We start from the raw sequence: 23114 nt of genomic DNA on the forward strand, positions 1-23114 counted from the left end.
AGGAACAGGACGATCATAGGGTCAAGCGGGGAGGGGGAGCAACTTCAGACGCTGAGGGCATAGGAGGCACGGGGTGTGCACGGCGGCGATACGATCACACGGTCGGCCGTGGTGAGGGTCGCGGCGCTGCTGGCGGGCTTGGAGAGAACAACCTTGCGGGCCAAGCTCGGGCTCAGCTGGGCATTGGGCACGTCCATCAGGAGCGGGCGCTCGGTGGAGGATGTAATCGGGGACGGCGGCAGAACGGGAATCACCGGGGTGGTGGGGCTGATCCGGTGCTTTTCGGTAAAGGAATAGTCGCTCCAGTCGGCGGCAGGGGTCCAGGCGCTGATTGGAGATGTTGGCGAACGAGGGCTCTCGCAGGCTTCGTCGATATGGGGCAAGCTTGTGAGGGACGGCGCCTGGAAGGACATGACCGGCCGCTGGTCGAGGACGCAGCGGTGGTTGGCTCCAAAGTTGTTGTCCCAGTAGGTCGTGCCGTTGACTTCGTACTTGACCACGAACTCGAGGTTCACGGGCGACGACGACGACAGGGCGGCGAGATCCAGCTCGAATTGGAAAATGTCAATGCCGACGTACTCGCCAAAGGACTGGCTGGCACTCGACTTGAAGGACAGGCCGTGGTCGGTGTGGGATGACCAGCCGTCGACCGTGTACCGGATCTGGAAGCAAAGGACAAAGGGTAAAGGGAAAAGACAAGTCCGTGGGTCAGAGAAGGTATGTCAGCTCGGCACTGACATGTCTGGTGAGCACGAGCCAGGGTGCCGCATGGGTGTTTCGGAAGATGGGGTGGGGCGGGTGAGTCACCATGACGGGCCGCCGGGTTGGGTTGGGTTGATGCCCATGGAACTGCACCAAGGACTGCACCAGGGACTGGGCCGATACTTACAGAGACGCTCTTGTGGAAAGCAAGGTTGCGGACAGCAACCTCGCCAACGAGGCGATCGGTGCCGGCGATGCTGAGCGACTGGAGAACGACATTGAGGGAGCTGTGCATGTAGGTGCGCTCGCCACTGTTGCGACGGGCGATTCCCCACTGCTGCACGGTCTTGAACATGTCGCTGCTGGCGAGGCCGTCGCTGAACGAGTACGCCGAGATGATCTCGACGGGGGAGGAGCCGGGCGACGAGGAGGCCGTGGCGGCATTGAGGTCGCCCGAGTCGTGGACGGCATAGCGAGGCGATGTCAGAATGTCGAGCGGCGACTCCTGGCCGTCAAAGACACACACAAACTCGATCTTTTGCTTGAATGACAGCGACCGCGGGCGCTTGGGAGTAGACTGGGGCGCTGGGGCTGCGGGGGCTGCAAGTTTCTGCTTGTTTTCGAGCGATTTGCTTCGCTTCAGGATGGGCTTGAGCGGAGCTGGCCGGCTCTGGAGACGGGGTGCGTGGGAGAGCGAGCGGGACATTTTGAGGTCCGGGGTTGATCGCATGGGCAGAAACTCGAATATCGGCATGGTGGATGTGTGGATGTGCATGCGGCTTTGGCGGTGACGGGAAGGCGGAGTGATGGGCAACTGCTCTAGGAAACGGCTGAGATGGGAAAGGAAGAAAGGCAGGGAGGGTCAGCGAGCGGACTCTTATGCACCGGGAGCGAGCGGTGTGTTTAGGCGGCTGGCGGGCCAAACAAGGTTGTGACGTCTGGTGTGTCAACAACGGAGGCAGAGATAGTCCGCTCCAAAGATAGACCATGTCGGCCCGGCTGCGCGCAGGAAAGCCGAAGATGCGGTGTGGCTGGCAATGTGACGGAGGCAGCGTGACCGTTTGTGGGGTCTGCTGCGACCGCGGCGGAGACAATGCTGAGGCGGCAAGGCGCTGCTGAGGCGAGTGCCCGATCAGCAGGGCGGGGACAGCGACGACGGCGGGACGGCAACGGACCTGTTCCAGGCAGAGCTCGGGGGAGGAGGAGGAGGAGGAGAAGAAGAGCGACGGGCGGGATGCAAGCCCGCGGCGCCGGCGAACAGGGCGGTTATTAATACCTGGACGCACACGCCGCCCTGGCCAGCCAAGGGGCCGGTGGGGAAGCGACGCACCACTGGAAAAAAAGATTTTTTTCAGAGAGGGTGCCTTGTGCGCGGATGGCGAGGGCGCTATGTGTGCGCGGATGGCGTGCTCTGGCCACACAGCACAGGGCATTCTGCGTGTGCGCAAAGAGGCGGCTGTGCGGACAAGCGCTCTGTCGGCCGCCGCCGGGGGGCAAGGCAAGGCCCAGCGATACTGCATGTCGATCGATCGGCCCGCTGATTGGTCTGCATCCTCGGCCGCCACAGGGCCGCCCTATCGACGGGTGTATCGCGAAGGTTTGTCGGCGCCGTTGTAGGTGGTGCTTGCCGGTGCTTGCCGGTGCTTGCCGATGCTGGCGATATTGGTGTCGCTGATGCTGGCGGTGCTGTCGCTGTTGGCGCTGGCCGTCTTATCGCACCGCGAGCAAACAGGCCCATGCCGCTGGTCCCTTCCGCAAGGCCCAAGTCGGCTCGGGTGCCGTGGTCCCCCATACTCACACACAGGCACCCGCCGGCCTTGGCGCTGTCGCCACACGGCCATGCGAGCCATGCGAGCCGGGCGCCCCCCTGTGCAGGCCAATCGCAGCAGCGCATGGACACGACGGCGGCTCCTGCTTCTGCATCATCTCGAGTCACCGTGCATCCCAGCCTCCGGCCCCACATGCAAGCCCATCCATGCGGAGCCGCCGCGAGACCCGTGGGCCAGCACGAGATACCCACGGATCTCGTTGCTCCGGCCGCGGCGGCGATCGGCCCCGCTGCTGCCCCGCTGCTGCCCCGCTGCTGCTCCGCTTCTCTCGCTCGATCGCTGGAGGAGAGCAGGGCTGCAATCGCAATCGCAATCGGCCTTTGCGTGGCGCCAGCCCGATCCCGTCGTGCCCTGGATGGCCGCCGCCTTGCTGGTCTTGCCCGCCGATTGGTGCCGCGGCCGAAACCGGCGGCGAATCAACGGCCCGCTGCGGAGGTTATCGACCGGCCGCAAAGCGCCATTGGAGCACCAGCCGCCGTTTTGTTCGTGTGGCTCGTTGTGGCGTCGTTACACGAGATAAATGGCAAGTGGGCGGGTTGTCTCTGCCGGGCCTGCCGGGCCTGCCGATCCGAGACGCGCGATGCACCGGGCGACATGCAGGCCGATTCGATTCCGTCCGATGCGGCCCTGCGGTGCCTGGCCAGCTGGTCCTATCTGGCATTCTGCTGCGAGACGCCGATACGATGCATGAGCCGCGCGGCAAGGCATTGCTCGCGGGGCGTTGATCCCCCCCCCGAGACAACCAACACGGCATTCGCCGCTGTTCGTGCTGAGTCAAGCCCCGGCCGGCCCGATGGACAGCCGGCCAGCAAACGACCGCCCTCGCGACGCCCAGGGCGCTGTGCAGACCCACCCGGCTCCCCCCCCCTGTCGTTCGCGGGCGACCCAGCGGTCTCCACGCGCCAATCGCATCCATGCAATCCATTTTGTGTCCCGCACCGGCTCACCAATCGACTCCGCCAGGGGCGTCCGGCAACAGGAGAAGAGGGAAGGCACAGCACCGCTGTTTGCTCAGCACCACAGCCCCGACAGCAGGTGCCTCGTGAGTGGTGAGGGGGCCCGCGGTCGGCGAATTGAGAGGCTCTTCGTCGGCGAATTGGATTGCTGGTGCTGTTTGTCGGCGGTGTGTCTCGCTGGATCGCCTCGCTGGCATCCTCTTGCTCGTTCCTATTGGCAATCGTCTTGCTATCGCTCGATGGCGTCCTCGCTGTCGTCATTCCCTGGACAGCACCTGGGCAGCAGCACGCCGTCGCCATCGGCCAACAGGCGCCGCGTCATCGGCCAGGGTGCTGCCCCGCCCGCTGCCTCGCCCGGGGGCAAACAAGCCACCAAGAACTCGCCAAAATATGGCCATTCATCAGGAGCCCATGTCCAGCAACATCTATTGCATCATCCACAAGCCATTCGCGCCCCGCTATCAATCAGTCGGCTTGAGGCTGGCTCGAGAGTGTCTCCCGCGATGCCCGCCCGGTTCACTCGACTCTTGCAGTTCATCCGAGCCATTCGATCCGTCAGGCTCCTTCGACAGTCGCTCCATCTCGAGGTCCGTGAGCAGCGCCGAGTGAGTTTGGCACACATACTCTGCTCCCTTCTCACGCACCAGTCGATCGATCAGCATTTCGCGCGACCAGATCTCCGCTGCAGCTCGGGCCGCACCCTCGGATCCGTTGGTTGTCGTCATGCCAGCGGCCGCAGACACAAGCCCGGATGAGCTTGGTGCATCCTCAGCATCTTCGGCATCCGTCTCCATCGGCGGGAAGGCTTGTTGGTATTCGTTCATGAGGTCAAGCATTCGACCGAGATCGCCGTGCTTGACATACTGGTCCATCATCAGTCGGTAGGCCACCCGCGGTGCTCGCGATGTACCATCGTCCTTGTCTGAATGCAGCTCCGAAAACAGGCCCTTGGCTCGCTCGAGGTCGCCGCCGTGGACATATCCGCGCAAGAGACTGATCTGAAGCTGCATGTGGCGGTTGGATCCCACAACGACGTTGCATACCGTCATGGCTTTGTCGATCCATTCGAGAGCCTCGTCGGCCCGTCCGGCCGAGGCCAGGACCGAGATCATCCGCCCAAACAGGCCATCGTCCGGCTTGATTCCCCGCTCCATCATATCCGTCCACAGCTCGTGGCCCAGCTCTGCATCGCACTTGAGCAGCGCAATCTTGAGCAGTAGCTTGAAGGTCACTGCATTGGGCTTGGCGTATGTCCCGGGCTCCAGATACCCGTTCTGGGGCCTGCCAAAGACTCGGTAAAAGACCTCTTGTGCGGCCGCGGGTTGCTGAGCTTCCACAAGAGCCGAGATGCAGCTGTTGGTGAGCTTGAGGACTGCCGGGGACTGGATGAAGAGCTTTGGTGTGCTCCCGAGCCGCGTCTCGGAAGTGCGCATCATCTCCTCCAGCTCGGCCAGGGCCTCCTCAAAGATGGCAATGACCAGCCTGGGGTCTTGCAGGGCCCCAAAGATGGATATCGATCGGGTGAAGCAGCTCAAGTCCTTTGGGGTGGTGCTGGCTTGGAGATCGGTCCAAATCTCGGCGCCCTTCTGGAGCTGAGTGATGCCGGACTGGGGTTTGGCACATAGATCGAGCAGGGAGGCGTACGCAAAAGTGGAGATTGGGAGTGCCTTGGCCTTCATTTCTTCGTAGAGCTCAAAGGCCAGGTCGTAGTTGTTCCAGCAGTTGGCGCAGTGGATCATGACCGAGTAGAGCTCGGGCGACGGAGCGTAGCCTGAACGAGAGCGGATCTGCATGTCAGCATCAAAACGACTTTGTCGGAGCAGCATTGCGGGCCATATCAGCAGGCACTCGGCTGGTTTGGACAAAGTGCATCTGCCATGTCCAACAGTCATCCGAGCGACACTTTGTCGGCGGCACAACGCATGCATGCAGTCGTCGGATCGGATCGGATCAGCGGGCCTACCGATCTTCAGGATGCTTGCCCAGGCGTCCTTGATCTCCGCCTCGTATCGAATGCGGTCCTGGAGCAGCAGGTGGATGTGGTTGTGGAGGTCAATGTACTTGAGCCTCGCCACCAGGTTGTTGTCCTTCAGGATGGAATACACATAGACGGCCTCGTCGACCTGGTCCCGTTTGGCGTGGAGCGCCTGCAGAATCTCGATCTTTTGCCAGCCAGCGTAGTGTCGGATCTTTTCGAGGTTGACCCGGACGACCTTGTAGGGCTCGTCGTGCGTTGGGCGGTTCATGTGAACCCGACGGAAGCTCGGGGGCAGCGAGGGCGGGGCCGGATCGCCTGTGCTGGAAGAGCCGTCGTCGGCATTGCTTCTTGGTCGGGAGTCGGCTCGCGGCAGGTGGACCGGGGCCGAACGGTGCAGGGCTCGCAGCGAGATGCTGGTCGGCGATAGGACACGGCGGGCCCAGAGAAGATTGCGGGCTGCGTGCATTGCGAACATGGTATGCGTTGCGTGCGTTGCAGTCAGACGGTGCAATCGCTTGAGCTCCTCGAGATCGGCGATGCCTGCTGGGATCGATCGAGATCACGATCGCTGACGGCTGCTGGGATCGATCGAGATCACGATCAAGATCGCTGGCAACACACGTGATGCGCAGGCGGGCATGGGAAGCAACGGGGCTCATGGAGCGTTCACATCAACGATGTTGGCAGATCGGGACGTACACGACAGCGGCGATAGCAACGACAGTGGAGACAGCGGCAGAGCACAGCAAGGATGTCAGAGCGAGCACCATGTTCGGCGATCCTATCCAGGGGCCATCCCAGGACCATCCTAGGGTCGTCCCAAGCACAGGTGGCACTCATTCCCCTCCCCGTGCGCCAATGATTCCGCCGATCCCCTGGCGATGCGACAGCGCTAGTAGTATATGCTACGTGTCCGATGAATGGGCAGATGCTTCATCTTGTCTTCCTCGCGCTTGGAATAGTCCCAGACGTAAAAGTCGATGAGGATGGCGTTGACGCGCAGGCCCTGGCCGTTGTCGGGATCGGCCTCGAGCATGGCCTTGATTTCACGGCGAACGAGCTCGACGCTCCAGATGGAGTTGCCCCGGATCTCAATCTCGAGCCGGCAGCCAGCGTCAAGCTCTTCGTTGCGTCCGAGGATCTCCAGCAGCGCTGGCGAGTACTGGAGACAGCCGTAGTGCAGCAACGCCTGGGGCACGCGGTAGTCGGCAAACATGGTGATCTCGTCAATGTCGTCGAATCGACCAAAGCTCTGGCCGTCAAAACACGCCCTGGATCGAGAGGAGAAGGAAGATGAGACCAAGGGCATATCCGATGACCTTTGAATCGCAGGCTCGGTCCGGCCTCTATCTCTGATCTCGAATGCCTGTGAGACCAGCCTCCTTGGATCAAGTGCAGCCCTTACCATATGTCGGCAATCAGAATCTGTGCTCGCTTGTAGATTTGCACCCGACGACCGCAAAACTCCCGTTCGTCTTGGAAGGATGAAAAGTCGCGGGTGACGATCTTGAGGAACTCGAGGGCTGAGTGGTTGGCAGCCCGCACAACGTTCTCCACACGACCCTGGTATTTCTGGTTGGATGATGGCCCGGAGGGCAGGGCAGCCGCCAAGATGTGCGGTCGGTGTGTCAGCAATGAGATCGCTCAAGCCAGGTCGAGGAGGGGAGCCAACAGATCAAGGGAGCAGGAGGGCCAAGCTTGAATCGGGAACATCCAGACACCCTCGTTCGCGCAGATCGTCCTCGGATCTGTACCTCGACAATGACTCTTCCGGTCTCCTGGACGGCCCTCCACCGCTCTTCGAGAAGAGCAACAGATCCACCCTCGGGATCGCCTCGGAACACATGGCGGAACTGCTCCAGGCTGATGTCGCGGCAGAACTCTGGGGTGTGGATCGGGATGCCTTCGTCGAGGGCACGGTTGATGCAGGCGCACAACGACCAGTAGCCGGTGTATGCCTTGCCTCGGTATGTCACCGTAAAGGGCTTCTCTGGCGGGGTGTGGTAGAACGAAAAGTTGAGGGTGTCGACCAGGAACACCCACTGCAGGGCATCGATGCTGGCATCCTTGGGGTGCAGATCGTTCTGCTTCCAGCTGTGCGTTGAGTAGCGCTGCTGCTTCATCGCCTCGAGAATGAGGCGAGAGGCGGCCTGGATGCCCTCGCGGGGGACTGACACATCCTGGCTGTGGTTCGAGATGAACTCGGCGCTCTCGAGCACGGGGTTTCTCGGCATGTTGTTCGGGCGCAGGACGACGAGAGAGCGGCCGAACCGAGATCAGGTCAGAGATTGGCTGTTGCGTGTCGGGCAGGCCGGTTGGGCGGGCTGTCAGGCAAGCCGGTCGGCTGGATGCAGAATCTGGGGCGGAGGTGCAGCAAGCCGAGCGAGCGAGCAGGCCTTTGGCACAAGCGATATGTACCCGCACCCATTGTTGGCAGGCAACAGTCAATATCCTTTGAAAAGAAGTATATATTGGAGATATTCAAAAGTCGACATTCAGGGTTGGGGGGGGGAAAGGAAAGGAGGGGGAGAGAATCGGGGTTCTTCCACACCAGCATCCGCATATTGTCATGGATGCCTCCTATTTACATCACCTCTCTTTATTATTGCAATGAGGCAGCGAGGGGGGGGACAGGCGGCGTTGGTGGTCGAAAGGGGTTAGTTAGAGGGCGATGGGACAAGCAGGACGAAAATAAGGAAGGGAAGGAATCGACAGCGGGGATTTGGGGAGGGGAGAGTTGCCGGAGGTTGTCAACTAGCATACCGGACGAGAACGGGAAAGGTACCTGAGCGGGGATGACTTATGCCGAGTAGACCTGGTGACCATCGGCGAGGTTGTTGAAGGCCTGGAGAGAAGGCTGCTTGGCGTGGCCCTTGCCAGACTGGGCAGCCATTTCGTCCGAGAAGGCGGTGTGGCGGCCAACGCGGGCACCAGGGGAAGAGCCAGGGATGGTGGCCTCGTGGGAGATATCGACGACGGGCTTGGAGGACGAGTCCTTGAGCGACCAGTTCTGTCGTCGGCTGTTCTTGACGCTGTCGCGGGTAGCCGAGTCAGAGCCATCCTTATCGAGGTTGTTGTACTTGGCACGAGAGCGACGGACACCGACAAAGCCGGCGACGACGGCAGCAACGGCGAGCAGGCCACCGGCACCGGCAATCAGGACGGTGTTGTTGGGGGTAGAGGAAGAGGGGCTCGAGGAGCTGGAGGCCGAGGCGCTGGAGGGGCCCGAGGCAGCGAAGACATGGGTGGCCGAGTCTTCCTGAGTGCTGTCCTCAGTCTCATCATCGTTCTCCTCGGTCTCATCGTCATTCTCTTCGGTCTCATCGTCGTTCTCCTCAGTCTCATCGTCATTCTCCTCGGTTTCGTCGTCGTTCTCCTCAGTCTCATCGTCATTCTCCTCAGTCTCATCATCGTTCTCCTCAGTCTCATCATCGTTCTCCTCAGTCTCATCGTCGTTCTCTTCGGTCTCATCGTCGTTCTCTTCGGTCTCATCGTTCTGCATGAGGTGAATTGCGGGCTTGACAATGGCACGGCCGTTGCGGGGGTGCAGGGCCACGACGTTGCTGCCGGCGACGTTTCCGGCAAAGGCGACGGCCTGAGAGTCGGGGTGGGCAGCAGGAGCCGCAAGGGCGAGGCCGCTAAGGGCGAGGGCGCCGATGGCGCAGACGGTGCTCTTTCCCAGGATCATGGTTGGCGGGGTGGTGGGAGACGGGGTGGGAGACGGGTGGGCAGGTGGTCGTGGGAGGGGAGCAACTTGGATCCGGTCGAGGGATGCTCAGAGCGAGAAGCGGGGCGGCGACGCGGAGGAGAGGCCGAGACACCAGGGCTTATATGCGGGATGCTGGCGAGAAAGCCTCCCGGGTCAGGCGGGAGGACAGGAGGGCTATTTCGGGCCAGCTGCTGCTGGCTGTGCGAGTGCTGCGACTGCTGCGACTGCTGCGAGAGCGTGGGAGAGCGTGGGAGAGCGTGGCGTGTGGCAGCGACGCGGCTGGGGCGCTGGACCAGGTCGCCGACAAGGACGGGCGTCGCAGCATTGCAACCGAAACAGCTGGTGAAGGACAGAGTGCCGGGAGAAAGACGGCAAGGGAAAGAGAAGGGGCGGGTGTGCATCGGCAAGGACATGCGAGGACATGCAACGAGATGCGGGATATGTTCTGGGACATGTGTGAGATGTGCGAGGAGATGTGCGAGAGCGAGCGGCGGGATATGCAGTCCGTCGCAATGTCTGTCGCATTGTCTGTCGTATTGTCTATCGCATTGTCTGTCCTGTCGCCCATTCGTCGTCCTGCCGGGCATGGGCCTTTGCGCATTTTCGCTGCGACAAAGCATGCGCACCCGCATAGTGGGGTTGGCCCGCTGGCCGTGCAAGACGCCGCGGCGCTGTGGCCCTCACAGGACCACCTGGGAACGTGGCCGTCTGGTCCTCCGGCGGCAGGTGACCGGGTCATCCACGAGCTGCCGTGCCAGCCCTCTGCTTTGCTGCAAGAGCGCTCGGCGTGTCGGCCCGTCGCAATATCTGCGTGATGGGGATGCAGATCGCGTTGCTGGCAGACGAACGACACGGCCAGAGACACGGCCAGAGATGGGGGAGACCATATCGTGACCAGCAGCGGGGTGCCGCCATGCAGATGGGGCCGGTGGCTGCCGTGGCAGCGTGACGAGCCCAGCAGCGTGGTCTGTCGGAATCGCCGTGGACCAGCCGGCATGCGGATGTGTCCGCTGTGCGCGACCAGGACAGGCGCTTGGAGAGACGGCTGGCGCATCGCAGGGCTCTGGGACGCACGACCGGGCTTGGCGAGCGAGTGCAGGGACCTGGTTTCGGCCAGCGGCGAAAAAAGAAAGGTGTCGTCCAGTCCCACCGGCCATGCCTCTGCCGACAAGGAACCAGCGGCAACGACATCAGTAACGACACCAGTAACGACGCCAGTAACAACACCAGAAACAACTCACTGCAACTGGCTGCCGTACCGGTAATAGCATCAGTGGCACCAGTACTGACACCAAGCACTATCACACCCACACTCAGCAGCGGTGCCGCCAGCCTCCCAGCCGTTCACGCCGGCATGGCTCGCGCCGCCTGGTCATCCGCAAAACCATGGCCGGGTGGAGTTGATCGGCGCCGAGACCCGACTCGCCCTTTTTTTTTCTTGCCGCCATGTCGAGTGGAGCGCGTCGGAGGAGCGAGTGGATGGGCGGCCGTCGCTCGATATCGCACATCGGGCGCCGGTGGATTGCGTGCTTTGGCGATGGCGAGACAGAGGCAAGATATGCGTTCGAGCCTTGGTTGGCCGGCCAAGCCGGTCGCCCTCGATGGAGAGCGCTGCCCACCCGTCCTGCTCATGGTCCTTTGCACGCTGGCTGAGAGTTGCGCCCATGGTCCAAGACAAGGAGTGCGAGAGCGAACTCGATCCATTCCATCCATTCCAGCCATTCCATCCATTCCAGCCATTCCATCCATTCCAGCCATTCCATCCATTCCATCCATTCCAGCCATTCCAGCCATTCCAGCCATTCCAGCCACTCGATCCATTCGATCCATTCCAGCCACTCCATCCATTCCAGCCATTCGATTCATCCGGCATGACTGGGTCTGTGCACCCACGCCGCTTCGAGAGAGATGCGCCGTCGGGACGCGCCACGCCAGCCATCCGCCGTTGTGTGTTTGAGCAATCCCTGCACCTCCTGTTCGCATCCAGAGTCACCGGCGTTCATTGCGTAGCGGTTCTGTGTCCCTCCCCAACAAGGACAAGGTTTGAGTTTATTTGTCCCTTGGCCCCGTTCTGGCAATGCTGTGTCCAGCGGCCCACAGGTCCATACAGCAACCCCAGGTATATATTCTCTCGGCTTGGTCTCGATCTCTTCCAAGGTTTCCCCGCTTCCTGCAACCTTTTCGCTTCATCGCGCAACTCTCCCCCAAGCGCCCTCATGGAGCTCCCTCGTCCCTCTGCCTCGCAGGACTCGGCTCCGGCCGCGGCTCACCCCGAGCCGACCCTGCTGTCGTCGCTCAAGGCCACCGTGTTCACGAACCTGTACTTCAACCTGCTGCTGATCTTTATTCCCTTTGGCTTCTTGGCCCACTATCTGAATTGGGACTCGTCGCTGTCGTTTGTCTTCAACTTTATCGCCATCGTCGGCCTGGCCAAGATGCTCGACTTTGTCACCGACGAACTTTCCAAGAGAGTTCCGCCCAGTGTCGCTGTAGGGATCGATCGCCTCCCCGCTCTGTCTGTGCTTTCCTCCAGCCCCGGCTGTTTTCTGCCTGACCGGCCCTCCTGTATACGGCTGTGCCGGGCGCCCGGATGCATGGCGGACCCTCCGGAACTGTGGCTTGACGCTCTGCCAGGGTATTGGAACCTAATTTTCAACCTTCATCTCGCCAGGGTCTCCTGAACGCCACCTTTGGAAATGCCGTTGAGCTGGTGAGCGCCCGCAACCCTGCACAATGTCCGTTCGCTGCCCTTGCCTGCCTCCTCTCCTCGGCTGATGCACGGACTGCCTCTGCCCTCCACAGATCGTCTCCGTCCTCGCCCTCAAGGCCGGTCTGATCGAGGTTGTCCGCTCGTCGCTCCTTGGATCGATCCTCTCCAACTTGCTTCTGGTCCTGGGCTTTTGCTTCCTCTTTGGAGGCATCTGGGGCAACACCGGCAAGGGCAAGGGCAAGGCCAAGGTCCAGAAATGGGGCTTCAACTTTGCCCAAAAGTTCAACTACAAGGCCGCCAACACCTCGACCTCGATTCTTGCCGTCACAGTGCTGTCGTATCTCCTCCCGGCTGCCTTCGGAGCCAACAACAGTTTCCTGCTGACCCCCAAAGACCCCAACAGCCCCTACGACCCCAAAACCAACCCGGGCATTCAAATCTACGATACCCTGATCCAGAACGTCAGCCATGTTGCTGCCATCGTCTTGCTCTTGACCTACGCCGCCTATCTCTTCTTCACCCTCTACACCCACATCGACTTTGTACGTATCGCTTTGGTCGAGTCCTCGTGGGCCGAAACGGCCCCAGGTGTCGCATGGATGCTCTCCTGGCATCTTAATGAGGCCGCTAGTGTGGCGAGCATGCCGTCGTAGCATGAAACCGTGCCGTCCACAGAACTCCCAGGCGGCTTGCCCAAACTGACTCGCTGTCATCTTGGCTCGATTCTGTAGTTGAACACCGATACCTACGATGACGATGTTGATGCATCCGCCACGCAGTCCAAGCTTCTGGCTGACGAAGAAGCCAACATCAGCTCGGGCGGCAACAACCCCGGAGGCGACGAGGAAGAGGAAGATGAGCCGCGCTTGATCACCGTCTTCGTTGCTATCTTGATCTTGACCATCACCACGGTCTTTATCGGCTTCAATGCCGAGTTCATGGTCGACTCGATCGACGGCGACACCGGCATTTCCAAGAAGTGGCAGCTGTCCGAGACCTTTATTGGCTTGATCCTGATTCCCATCGTCGGCAACGCCGCAGGTTCGTGTCGCACTTTCTTGCCGGTGTAGACTCCTGCATCGCATCCGGCGCTGCATCACTCGGATGCTGGCCGGGGGGAGGGAATGCGAGTCCAGCCAATGAACGAACTGGCCGCTGCCGAGCTGTGCCTCTCGCCGAGTTTCTGATGATTTGTTTCGCCATCGCTTCGCTTGGCAGAGCACGTCACGGCCGTCTCCTCCGCCATGCGCAACAAGATGGATCTGGCCATCTCGGTTTCGATCGGATCGTGCCTGCAGATGGGTAAGTGAGCGCAAGGATGTCAAAATGGCGATGGCAACGACCGTGCTCGAGCTATGATCGATCGGCTTGAGCCATGATCACAGGCTTTGGCATTGTCGACCTCAGGTGTCTGGCTGACATGTATTGTATCTAACACTGTTGTTCTATCTGTGGACTCGTTTCTCTGCGCTGATGCCCGACCTCCCACCACACAACCCTGTCGCCACCACTCTGTCCCACTGGACCTTTCGCTTCCTCTCATCCAGCACTGTTTGTTTCTCCTCTCCTGGTCATTGTTGGCTGGGCAATCAACCAGCCCCTGACTCTGGTCTTTGACGGCTTCGGAACGGCCGCGGTCTTCATCAGTGTCTTTGTCGTCAATGCCCTGATTACCGATGGCCACTCGACGTGGCTGGAGGGGTTCCTGCTGCTGGCTTCCTATGCCATCATTGCTGTCTCTGCGTTCTACCTCCAGACCAACCCGGCCGTCACGGCCATGCTGGGTGGATCGACTGTTTAAAGTTGCTTGGTGTCGACTTTGCAAGCAGTGACTCTGGGATCTCTGAACCCAATTATTGGATTGAGATCCAACCGTTGTAGACTGCACTCCCCTGGTGCTGTCTTTTGCATCTGACCACAGCAAAGTGCTTTGGATCATATTCCGCCTCCACATTCCGGATGCTGATTGTCGTGTGGGTTGTCAGTCTTTTCTTGTACGTGTCCGTCCTCTCGCTCAATACACGACTTGCGCTACCATAGCCCCATCGATGAGCCTGCGTTACTTTATTTACGGGACGGGTGGGGGTGAGGGCGAGGCGAAAGCCACCTTTGGCAAAGTGAATCGCTTGACACAGCCGGCCGAATCTCGAGGCTCGTGCGTCTCTGGCTATCGCTTGTGTTTCTTGGTGGATGTGCCATCGTTGCCGTCTCCTTCGTCTCGCGACTTTTTCCCGGTGAGACCCTTCCCGTACTTGTCCATCATGATCTTGTCGAGCTTCTGGAAGTCCTGGTTGAGCTTGGCGGCAGAGTCCTTGTGCACACCGGTGCCGCGGCCGGATTTGAGGTCCTTGCCTCTCCGCCCTTCCTGGGCCTTGACGCCGTACTGAGATGCTGCCTTGGTGACGTACGCTTGGCCGCCTTTGTATTCTTCCCACTCTTGCTCGTTCCCAAAATCGCTGCGGCTGAGCTGTCGCTTCTTATTGAGCCGCGTGCCTAGATCGACCAGGGACGAGGGATGTTTTGAGCTGTCCGCCTGGGCGCCATCGCCATCGAGGGCATCGGGCTTGCGCTCCTCGTCCGACTCGTACTCGTAATCCATGAACCCGTCCTCGACATCGCCATAGGGGACTTCCAGCTTGGGGAAATATCTTTTGGGAGCGCCCGATGACTGACTCGAAGATGCGGGCTCTGGGGGCTGAGTGTTGCTCCGGAGCGATCCAAAGGCAGCAGTGGAGAGATTGCCTGACAGGTTCTCATCCTCATCAAAGTCATGGTCATCGTGTTCGGACAGAATCGAGCCCGGCTTTGGCTTAGATTCCCCGGCCGTCTCGGCGATGCCTCCGTGTTTGAGCAGCTCTGAAATCATCGAGCTGGACGGCAGATATTGTTCACCCTCGGGTTCGGCGGCATTCTCGGCAAAGTACGTCGCTTTTGGTCGTGGCGGAGCGTCGGTCGTCTCATGGGGATCGCTCTGTGTCTCCAAGGGCTTCGTGGAGCTGCTATCCTTGCCGTCGGCCACATAGCCTCGCCCGGCTTCGGCAAAGATACTGAACGGAGCAAAAGTGTCAATTCTCACAGCAGATTGACTGCAGAGGCAACGCATTCGATTCGGATGCAATGGCGCACTGATTCAGTTGCGCAAAGGCGTTTGTCTGGTATGCGATCCACACAGCCGATAGCGACATTCGCGCTCTAGGAGCCACCTACTCAATGTCATCGTCGTCGTTGTCGTTCTGGACTGGATCTTGGAGCTCTGCATCGTCCGGCAGGCGGTCAGTAGCCTTTGCTGTTGTCACTGCTGCTGCTGCTGCTGCTGCTGCTGCCTGAGCCTCTTGATATCGCCGCTGCTCGGCTTCGCGCTTTGCTGCCTCCTTGTCCTTTTTCTTGATCCGCCGTTTCTCCTCGTGGCCGGAGTGGAGTCCCCGCTCGCGCGAGATGATCTGGATGATCTTTTCGAGGACGACGTCGGTATCTTGGATGGTGTGTTTCTGGTGCCGTCACCATTGGCCGCGGGCAAGGAACAGCGATAATCAAAGCGATGGCCAAGGCAATGGTCAGGGCGATGGCCGAAGCACAACACAAAACGCTCTCGGTCACGCTTCCGCCATCCTGATGCATGCATGCTGGCTCACTGCTAAAAACTCACGCCTGCGTCCTGCACGGCAAAACGGCTCCGGATGATAGTCGTCGGGACATCTGTCTTGGATCCTTCACTTGCATCGAGGTTCCACTGGAAGAACATGCGTCCGGGGAAGAAAATCTCGTTTTTCAAGGGCGGCGGCTCCCGCTTCGCAGTCGCCGCAGTGTGGATATCTTTGGCAAACTTTGAGCGAAACTCGGCCGGCCCATCGCTGCCATGGAGCTTTTCGACGTACTCGCGGGCTTCTCTTTCTCTGGGGAGGGAGCGTGAAGTGTGAAGTGAGTCAGATCGCCGTCAGCACCCAGAGCACAGACCTACTCATGGAACGGACGGTGCTGAGCAATATAGCTTCTGCACCTATGGCATTCGTGTGCTTACTGCTGCGACTCGTCCTGGCCCGTCTTTATCTGCGCTCGGATCTTTTGGAGCAGGGCATAGTCGAGACCCTTGACCAAATGGGTGTGCTTGACGTCTCCACCGAGATACTTGCTCTGCTCGTATGAGAGACTGAGCTCGTTGTCCAGTGTGCTGGCAGCATGTGGGGTCGTCATGCCAAGTGGACCACTCTGGTCGCTGCCGGACCCAAGCACGCAGCGAAGAAGTGCAACGTGATGACGTACGAGTCAGCACTGTGTGAAGCAGAAATGCTGATGAATAATGCTGTCGCATTATTCTCTTCGGGCCTTATTGTCGGTATGCATACCTGGTGGCCAGAACCTTGAGCATCTGCTCGGACTCCTCGTAGTCAGGATTGACGTTGTTTCGCCGCTCCTTGGCACGATCGCGATACGAGATCGTGTCTGCCTGGGCCTGTTTTTTGGCATGCCATCTGCCACGATGGAACAAAGCGATATTGGCAAGTGATGGAGGGGGGTCATAGCAGATGTTACCGTCCGTTAGAATGCAGGATCTGCTTGTCGGATGGCCAGGGCAGTGATGGCATGCGGACGAGCGATGAGCACAAGCAGTATATCGAGATATGCAGGAGGAGGCAGGAGACGTGCTTGCTCTGCTTTGGCTTTGGCTTTGGCTTTGCAAAGTCTGATCCGGAATCGGCGTTGTCTGAGAGAGTCGGCTTGGGTCTGTTGTTGCAGCATCGAGTAGATCGTGAGTGGCACATCAGCGTTCAATGGTCGACAATCAGCAGAAAAAGACCATTCAGCAGCGGCATTAGATCGCACAGCGAGTCAGCTTATCGAGACGCGGAGCCAGTGTCGACTCAGACGAAGGACGGTCAGAGGAATAGACTCCACGGACCAGCAAAGGCTGGGAGAGTTGAGTTGCCAGTCATGAGGAGCGGGGTAGCGATACGCACGATTTAGGCCGAGCTGGGGTCGGTGCGGGCGGGTTCGCAGCGGGGTCCTTGGGCCTGGGCGTCGCCAGGAGCTTCTTGAAATCGCTCTGAGTTAGTCCTGAGGTCATGGCTGCTGCGGCGTGCGAGGCAGCCGGGAAGGCGGATGCGATGTGCGATCAGGCAAGAAGAGCCGCGGCAGGGTGGGGCTGCCAGATGAGATGACAACCGGGACGGAGTAAACCAGGACGAGTTGTGTTTACCGGGAGGGCTGGTTTCTCTTTCCCCTTTCCCCTTTGCTTTTCTGTTGCCGCCTTGCGCCTTGCGGTGTCCAAAAATAGGCCAGGGGCACGGGAACACAGGGCGCGCACCATGGCGGCCGCACCCGCTCAGCACGTTCAGCAGGCGTCGCGCACATGGTCACGCGCAGTGCCGCAGTTTCAGTGCAGACAGCCGTGTTGCGACAGAGGGGCCGCATCCGCGGTGTGACTGGGCATGGCGCGCCTGCGGTGCTACAGAGAGAGGGGGGACGCGTGGCACGCCACCAAGCAGTAGCAGGTTGTGTGTCTCGAGCAACTGACGCGCGCCCAAAGTGATCCGCGCAGTCTCTGTGCGGCAGGTGCACAGTCTGTGTGAGCCAGGTGCCACGCGCTCCGGCCGTCCAACGGGGCCGCTCTTGCCTCTTTGCGCAGCTGTTGCTGTCCCAGCACTGTCTCTGTGTTGTCTCTTCTCTGTCTTGGCTCCGTCTTTGCCCGGTCTTGATTTGTCCTCCCTCGGCCTTCTTCAGTCTTCTGCGATTCCTCTTCCCCTCTCTGCCTCTGGCATCCATCTGGCATCCGTCTGGCGTCCATCTGGCGTCCATCCGGCCTCCATCCGGCTCCCTCTCTGGCTCTTCCAGCGCGTGGGCCCTCCTGGATTCCAGCTATCCTGGGTGTCTGCGGTCTTTCTGCCTCCCCAGCACTGGTCGTCTCGGCTCCCTCTCCCACCCATCGCGCCGCCTGTTGGGCCGCTCCTCCACTCGCCTCCGCTGCTTCCCAAAGCCCGGCTGTTCCTCGACCCCAGCCTCAGCCTCGGCCCCCCCCCCAACCTCAAGCTTCGGCCCCCGGGTATCTGCCACGATGCGATCCACTGCCGGCACCCCGCTCGCTGCCGTCGTCCTGGCCTGTTCCTGGGCCCTGTCGCTGGCCCAGACAAGCGGCAGCGACGATTGCAGTCAGATTTCGCCCATCTGGAAGACCGCCTCGCTGTCGGCGCCCAGCGACTGCTGCTCCTGGAGCAGCTCCGACTCGACCAACTCAATTGTGTGCGACTCTTCTGGGAACATCACGGATCTGAATCTGGCCGGCTTCTTCACCGTGCCCAATACCGCCTTTCCTGCCTCAATCACTCTTCTCGGCAACCTGGCTAGGCTGTACGTCTTGACTCGGGCTCGTCTTGTGACTTTGTCGTCCCGGCTATGCCTCCTGGGTGATTCTGCATTCAGGAGACCCCTGCCTACCAGAGAGCGGCGACGACAGGCCCGACCTGCCATAGCCTATCGCCGGACACACTTTCTAACGTGCCGCTGATCGCCCTGTTCCCTGCTCCTTCGGGATTCTCCTGTTTCTTGGGACTCTCCTGCTCCGCAGCGATCTCTCTCACAACCATCTAGTAGGGCCCATTCCTCCTGCTCTGAACAATCTCGTCAACTTGCAAACACTGTGGGTATTTGCTTCCCGTTCTTGTGTCGCCAGCTCATTCGCATGCATGGCTTCTGTCTCCGCCTTGGTGCCGATTGACAGTGCCGGTGGTCGAACATTTCTCCGCGCGAACGCCACGCTGACCATCCTCTCCGCTGGTCTGTCTCCTCATCCCGCAATCCAATGCCCCCTTGGATACAGTGCCCTCAACGACAACAACTTCACCGGCCCGATTCCAGATATCGCGGCTTTGACGGGGCTGCAGCGGTGCACGCTCCCCAGCTCCTCCTGCTATGATCCATCCACACAATTGCCTCCATCGGTGTGCAACGTAGCACCATGCTCAGGTGCGTTCAGAACCAGCGGGCATGATGACCTAACAAGTTGCCTTCCGCCGACCTAGCGTCCTCCTCGTACCTGTCATTCTTCAGTGCCGGTACTCGCCACCCCTTCCCGATGTTGCCTCCATGTGAAGCCATGGCCACAAGCCTAACATTTCTGCTGCTGCATCTTTTCCCCTGTTGCCGGTCTCAGTGGCACTACCGCTTGCCAACCACACAGCTACCCCCAGCCCCACCCCAAGTTCCAGCATTAACTCTGTTGTCAGCAGCCCCGCAAGCACCCAGCCCGACTCCTCCAGCGGCCTCTCGATTGCTATGATTGCCACGATCGCCGGCGGCGTTTTATGTATTATTCTGATCATTGCCATCTTCATCGCCATCCGTCGGAGATCCGGAGCCTTGCCCCGGGTATCCACTCTGAAACGAAACGACTCGAACGGATTCTCAAAGCTGAACGAAAGCTCCACCAACTTGACTCGTCCACAATCCCGTGCTGACTCCAAGGGAAGCCGCAAGTCAGTCATGTCGGACGAGCCCAGCCAGTACATCGACATCAGCCCCACGGCCGGCCCGGCGATCGAGTTGCAGGAGCAGCCCTCTCGCTCGACGGACCAGGTTTCGATTGCGATACCGTCGGCGGCGTCGACCGCAAGTGACGCAAAGAATCCCACCCAACCCGTGCGGTATCAGTCTTCAGGCAATCCCTTTGTCATTGCCGACTTTGACGAGAAAGAGACCTTTGGCGTAACCAAGGATACCGGTTTGTTGAACTGGCCCGTCAGCTTTGGCGACAGCACCATCTCGGCCATCTCGAAAATCGCCCCAGACTCGGAGAGCACGGGATCCAAGACCAAGAGCGACAACGACGGCGACGATGCCCCTGTGGCCGCAGCTAGCGCGGATACAACAGCCCCTGCTGCCTTGATTGCGAAAGACTCGCAATCGGATGCCACCTCCAAGGGCCCTGCCCCGCCAGCCCCGGTCGCCCTTGCCACCACTACCGTCGCCGGTCCCCCCGCTGCAGGTAGCGCTGTCGCCGCAGATGGCTCCATCCCTGGCGCCCCGCTCTTGATGCTCGACGAGCCCAACCGACTAGAGGACCGCATCGACGGCGGCGAGACTGACAACAAGAGCCCGCAGCTTGAATCGCTGAATGAAGACTCGGAGAGCGAGACGTCCTCGCTGTCGTCGTCGTCCATTGCCGATGTCGACGACAAACATATCCAGCACCGCAGAGTGCCCGCGCGCAGCACAAGCATCGGGTTCGATAGCCCTCGACGAGCGAGCCAGCCAACGAAGCGGGCCTCACCGGCGTTCCGCAACATGCAGCAGCGCTTCCCTCGCGAAAACTCGCTGCGTCGGCTGGCCATTGCCAACTCGTACGTTGTTTCTGCCACGTCTGTGAATGCCGCGCAAGCCGCTGGCACCAACGCCAACTCGTCGACTCCACAGCAACAGCAGCAGCAAGCGGGTATCTCGAGCCCATCCTTCATGGACTTCAACACCATCAACGGCCAGATTGAAGGCGCTGGCTCGCAGGAGGACGGCACTCTGCAATCCGATTCGCTCTACCAGTGGCTGGAGATGTACGACTATGCTCTCCGCAACCTTGACAGCAGCTACCTCGAATGTTTGAGCGGATACACCTTCAAGATTGTTCATCCGCACACGCGGGACCTGCCGGACGAGATTGAGCTGCAGCCTGGCGACCTTGTCACACTGGAGTAAGTCTTGCGCGTGCGCTGGTATTTGTTGCAGTGTTGTTGTATGGACGAGTGCTGGTATCTGCCGGGGCGAATCGTTGCCTGAGGTGTATGCTCTTGCTTGTTGGCGTATATCGTTGCGTTTGGTGTATGTCTTGGTTTGTCATTTGTATCCACTTCTACGCGTGCTATTGAAGTCTCGTGCATGGTTTGCTCTATGCATCATGCCCCCCCCCGGCAGTATTCTAACGCCCCTGTCTCGCTGCTCTTAGTCAACCCTACCTCGACGGCTGGGGCCTGGGCCGGAATTTGACAACGCACCAGTCCGGCATGTTCCCGCTCCGCAGCATCATCCCCGACCATGTCGAACAGGACGAGATCCAGTTTGACGAGAGCCATCCAGACGTCATGTCCGACAACCCCTTTGAGTCGTGACACAATACAGCTTCGAACTGGACCCTCGACCCTGAATCCGGTGGGCAACAGCTCTTTCGAGGCTTCCCGGGAACTGGAGATGCCCTCGGATCACCTGGGTGACCCATCCACACATCCTCCCTGCTCTTGTCATGACTTGCCTCGCCCCTCGCTTCCAGGCCGTCCTCACAGATTCCCTTCTCAATTTCTGTCCCGTTGCTACTGCGTCCCAAGTCTGCCCTCAGCTCCTGTTCTTTGATTCCCGTCTGCACTGATTGATTGTACATGCCTCCCTCCCGTGCTTGCTGGCTGGACTGGACAGTCATATCGAACGGGCATTCGCTCCACAGCAACGACCTTTTTTTTTCTCTCCTTCATATCTTTTGTTTGTCTTTCGGCTCCGGCTGGCTGTGATGGTAATCACTGTAACGGGTTGTTCAACTGCCGACATTGATGTATGAAATGTTTGGATGTATCGGATTGGATCAAGCAAGTTTGCGGTTTCTGTTTCAACCTCTGTTCCTGGACATGGGCGTGGCGAGAAAATCCCTGTCGGCGCGTGAGTGCGGAGTACCGTGGAGTACCGTGGAAGGGCTGGCGATGCTATTGATGTCTCTGATCGCTGATGGAAGGAAGAATGAGCTGTTCGCCATTGCTCTGGGCCTTGGGTGACTTTTGGTGGGGAATCGCGAACTGGAGTGCCCGTGGGCTCGGCGTGTATCCCTTCCTTGCCTCCGCGAGGCATGGTTCAAAGCAACCGCAACTCCAGTCCGTTCGTCGTGGTGGACGGGTGTGCACTCAAGAATGAAGTGACAGGCCTAACTCAAACACAAGGCACCCAGTTTCGGGTGTGCTTCTGTGTATAGATTATACTCGTAGAACATTCATATATCTTGTCGGTGGCCCAGATCGAGGCGATAGGAGACTCAGAGGCTCTCAAGTTTGACTGTTCTGTTTGCTTGCGTGTCCAGCTCCGAGTTTTGGCGGCTGGGAAGTTACATTCGGTGATCAAGGCCATTGACCGAGTCTCCTGAGATTTTCGATGGCCCAACGATGACCATTGTCTGCGGACTTGCGGAACCAATTGACGGCAGTGTCGATGTTTTTGGTGACGCCGTAGCCATTCGAGTAGCAGACGCCAAGCCAGCACTGCCCATAGCGATTGCCCTGCTCGGATGACTTTTTCCACCACGCGGCGGCCCTGGTGCGGGCTTCGTTGGAACCGGATTCGTTGAGGCAAGAGTAGCCAACAGTCCACTGCCCATACGAGTTACCTTGGCTTGCCGCCTCGCTCGACCAATGCAAGCTCGTCGATTCGTTCACGAGGACTCCAAGGCCACGATCGTAACATTCACCTATCCAGAATTGACTATCGCTGTGGCCGTCGCGAGCGAGTTGCTCAAAGATGCCCGCTGCCTTTGCTTCGTCCTTGGCGGCTCCGAATCCATTGATCAAACATATGGCCACCAGGTGTCTGCACAACCAATTTCGATCGCATCCCAACTCGCACAGCTGATAAAAGCGGCGAGAAGCAGATGTAATGGGTCTAGAAGCATCGTATCCAGCCAGACACTCGTCTTCGCCGAGTGGGAACCGGTCTGACTTGTTTTCTCGGATGAGCTTGATGCCTCTCGACTCATCTCGCACGGTGCCCCGGCCGAGATAATGCATCCAGCCAAGCATGTGGGTGGCAATGGGCTTGATGACTGGATCGACGGACTCGGTGCTGACTTCCTGCCAGTGGTGGAAGGCATCGACATCGCTCTGTTCGACACCGTGGCCGATGAATGAGAACCATCCACGGAGGAACACGATGTGGAGTCGACTGTCTTCGCTGCCTTGATCTGCGGCCTTGGAATACCACTCGATGGCTGCGTTGTAATCTTGATCGACACCTTCACCATTCTCATAGCAGCGACCGAGGGCGATCTGAGCCTGAGGGATTCCGCGATCTGCAAGACTGCGATACAGCTCGACGGCCTTGGTGTAGTCTTGGTCGACCCCGACTTCGTTGTGATAACAGCCAGCCAGGTGGAACTGTGCCATTGGAAGGTTTGGGTTGGAAGCCATCTCCAGATAGCGGAAGATATGATCACGGGTGGTCACCCGGTCAGATTCATCCGCAGACTGCTGCTTTTCGAGATCGGCTTGGAGGATCCGTG

At 59.7% G+C, this 23114-nt stretch overlaps 8 protein-coding genes across 8 annotated transcripts; 2 read left to right on the forward strand and 6 right to left on the reverse strand.

The window, feature by feature from the left end:
• Positions 1–44: 44 nt before the first annotated feature.
• Positions 45–1456, reverse strand: BJ171DRAFT_579931 (putative phosphatase regulatory subunit-domain-containing protein; the record flags this gene model as incomplete). The annotated part of the gene is made up of 2 exons (XM_053113998.1): positions 45–662; positions 890–1456. 2 exons carry the CDS (start codon positions 1454–1456, stop codon positions 45–47), a joined length of 1185 nt encoding a protein of 394 aa, XP_052968515.1.
• A 2246-nt stretch (positions 1457–3702) lies between these two features.
• On the reverse strand, positions 3703–6080 carry BJ171DRAFT_597586 (uncharacterized protein). Its single transcript, XM_053114769.1, has 3 exons — positions 6041–6080; positions 5451–6005; positions 3703–5258 (listed from the first exon to the last, which is right to left on the reverse strand). Exons 2-3 carry the CDS (start codon positions 5938–5940, stop codon positions 3949–3951), a joined length of 1800 nt encoding a protein of 599 aa, XP_052968516.1. The 5' UTR covers positions 5941–6005; positions 6041–6080; the 3' UTR covers positions 3703–3948.
• Positions 6081–7927, reverse strand: BJ171DRAFT_497827 (UPF0553 protein C9orf64-like protein). Its single transcript, XM_053110309.1, has 3 exons — positions 7220–7927; positions 6871–7037; positions 6081–6736 (listed from the first exon to the last, which is right to left on the reverse strand). Exons 1-3 carry the CDS (start codon positions 7697–7699, stop codon positions 6358–6360), a joined length of 1026 nt encoding a protein of 341 aa, XP_052968517.1. The 5' UTR covers positions 7700–7927; the 3' UTR covers positions 6081–6357.
• BJ171DRAFT_30427 (uncharacterized protein) lies at positions 7882–9318 on the reverse strand. Its single transcript, XM_053107028.1, has one exon. It carries the CDS (start codon positions 9151–9153, stop codon positions 8266–8268), a length of 888 nt encoding a protein of 295 aa, XP_052968518.1. The 5' UTR covers positions 9154–9318; the 3' UTR covers positions 7882–8265.
• Positions 9319–11314: 1996 nt separating this feature from the next.
• Positions 11315–13922, forward strand: BJ171DRAFT_497831 (Sodium/calcium exchanger protein-domain-containing protein). Its single transcript, XM_053110310.1, has 6 exons — positions 11315–11663; positions 11846–11884; positions 11977–12426; positions 12616–12925; positions 13103–13186; positions 13432–13922. Exons 1-6 carry the CDS (start codon positions 11391–11393, stop codon positions 13683–13685), a joined length of 1410 nt encoding a protein of 469 aa, XP_052968519.1. The 5' UTR covers positions 11315–11390; the 3' UTR covers positions 13686–13922.
• Positions 13923–14051: 129 nt separating this feature from the next.
• Positions 14052–16946, reverse strand: BJ171DRAFT_473441 (RED-like protein N-terminal region-domain-containing protein; the record flags this gene model as incomplete). The annotated part of the gene is made up of 7 exons (XM_053108702.1): positions 14052–14931; positions 15011–15087; positions 15531–15777; positions 15903–16052; positions 16228–16353; positions 16415–16606; positions 16840–16946. The coding sequence occupies 7 exons, from the start codon at positions 16944–16946 to the stop codon at positions 14052–14054; spliced, it is 1779 nt and encodes a 592-aa protein (XP_052968520.1).
• A 987-nt stretch (positions 16947–17933) lies between these two features.
• BJ171DRAFT_473442 (uncharacterized protein) lies at positions 17934–20973 on the forward strand (the record flags this gene model as incomplete). Its single annotated transcript, XM_053108703.1, has 4 exons — positions 17934–18226; positions 18696–18841; positions 19056–20559; positions 20811–20973. 4 exons carry the CDS (start codon positions 17934–17936, stop codon positions 20971–20973), a joined length of 2106 nt encoding a protein of 701 aa, XP_052968521.1.
• Positions 20974–21960: 987 nt separating this feature from the next.
• Positions 21961–23022, reverse strand: BJ171DRAFT_473443 (uncharacterized protein; the record flags this gene model as incomplete). The annotated part of the gene is made up of 1 exon (XM_053108704.1): positions 21961–23022. The coding sequence occupies one exon, from the start codon at positions 23020–23022 to the stop codon at positions 21961–21963; it is 1062 nt and encodes a 353-aa protein (XP_052968522.1).
• Between the last annotated feature and the right edge of the window lie 92 nt (positions 23023–23114).

The sequence above is a fragment of the Polychytrium aggregatum genome (genome assembly GCF_025602895.1).
Source record: "Polychytrium aggregatum strain JEL109 chromosome Unknown BJ171scaffold_11, whole genome shotgun sequence".
NCBI lineage: Eukaryota > Fungi > Chytridiomycota > Chytridiomycetes > Polychytriales > Polychytrium > Polychytrium aggregatum.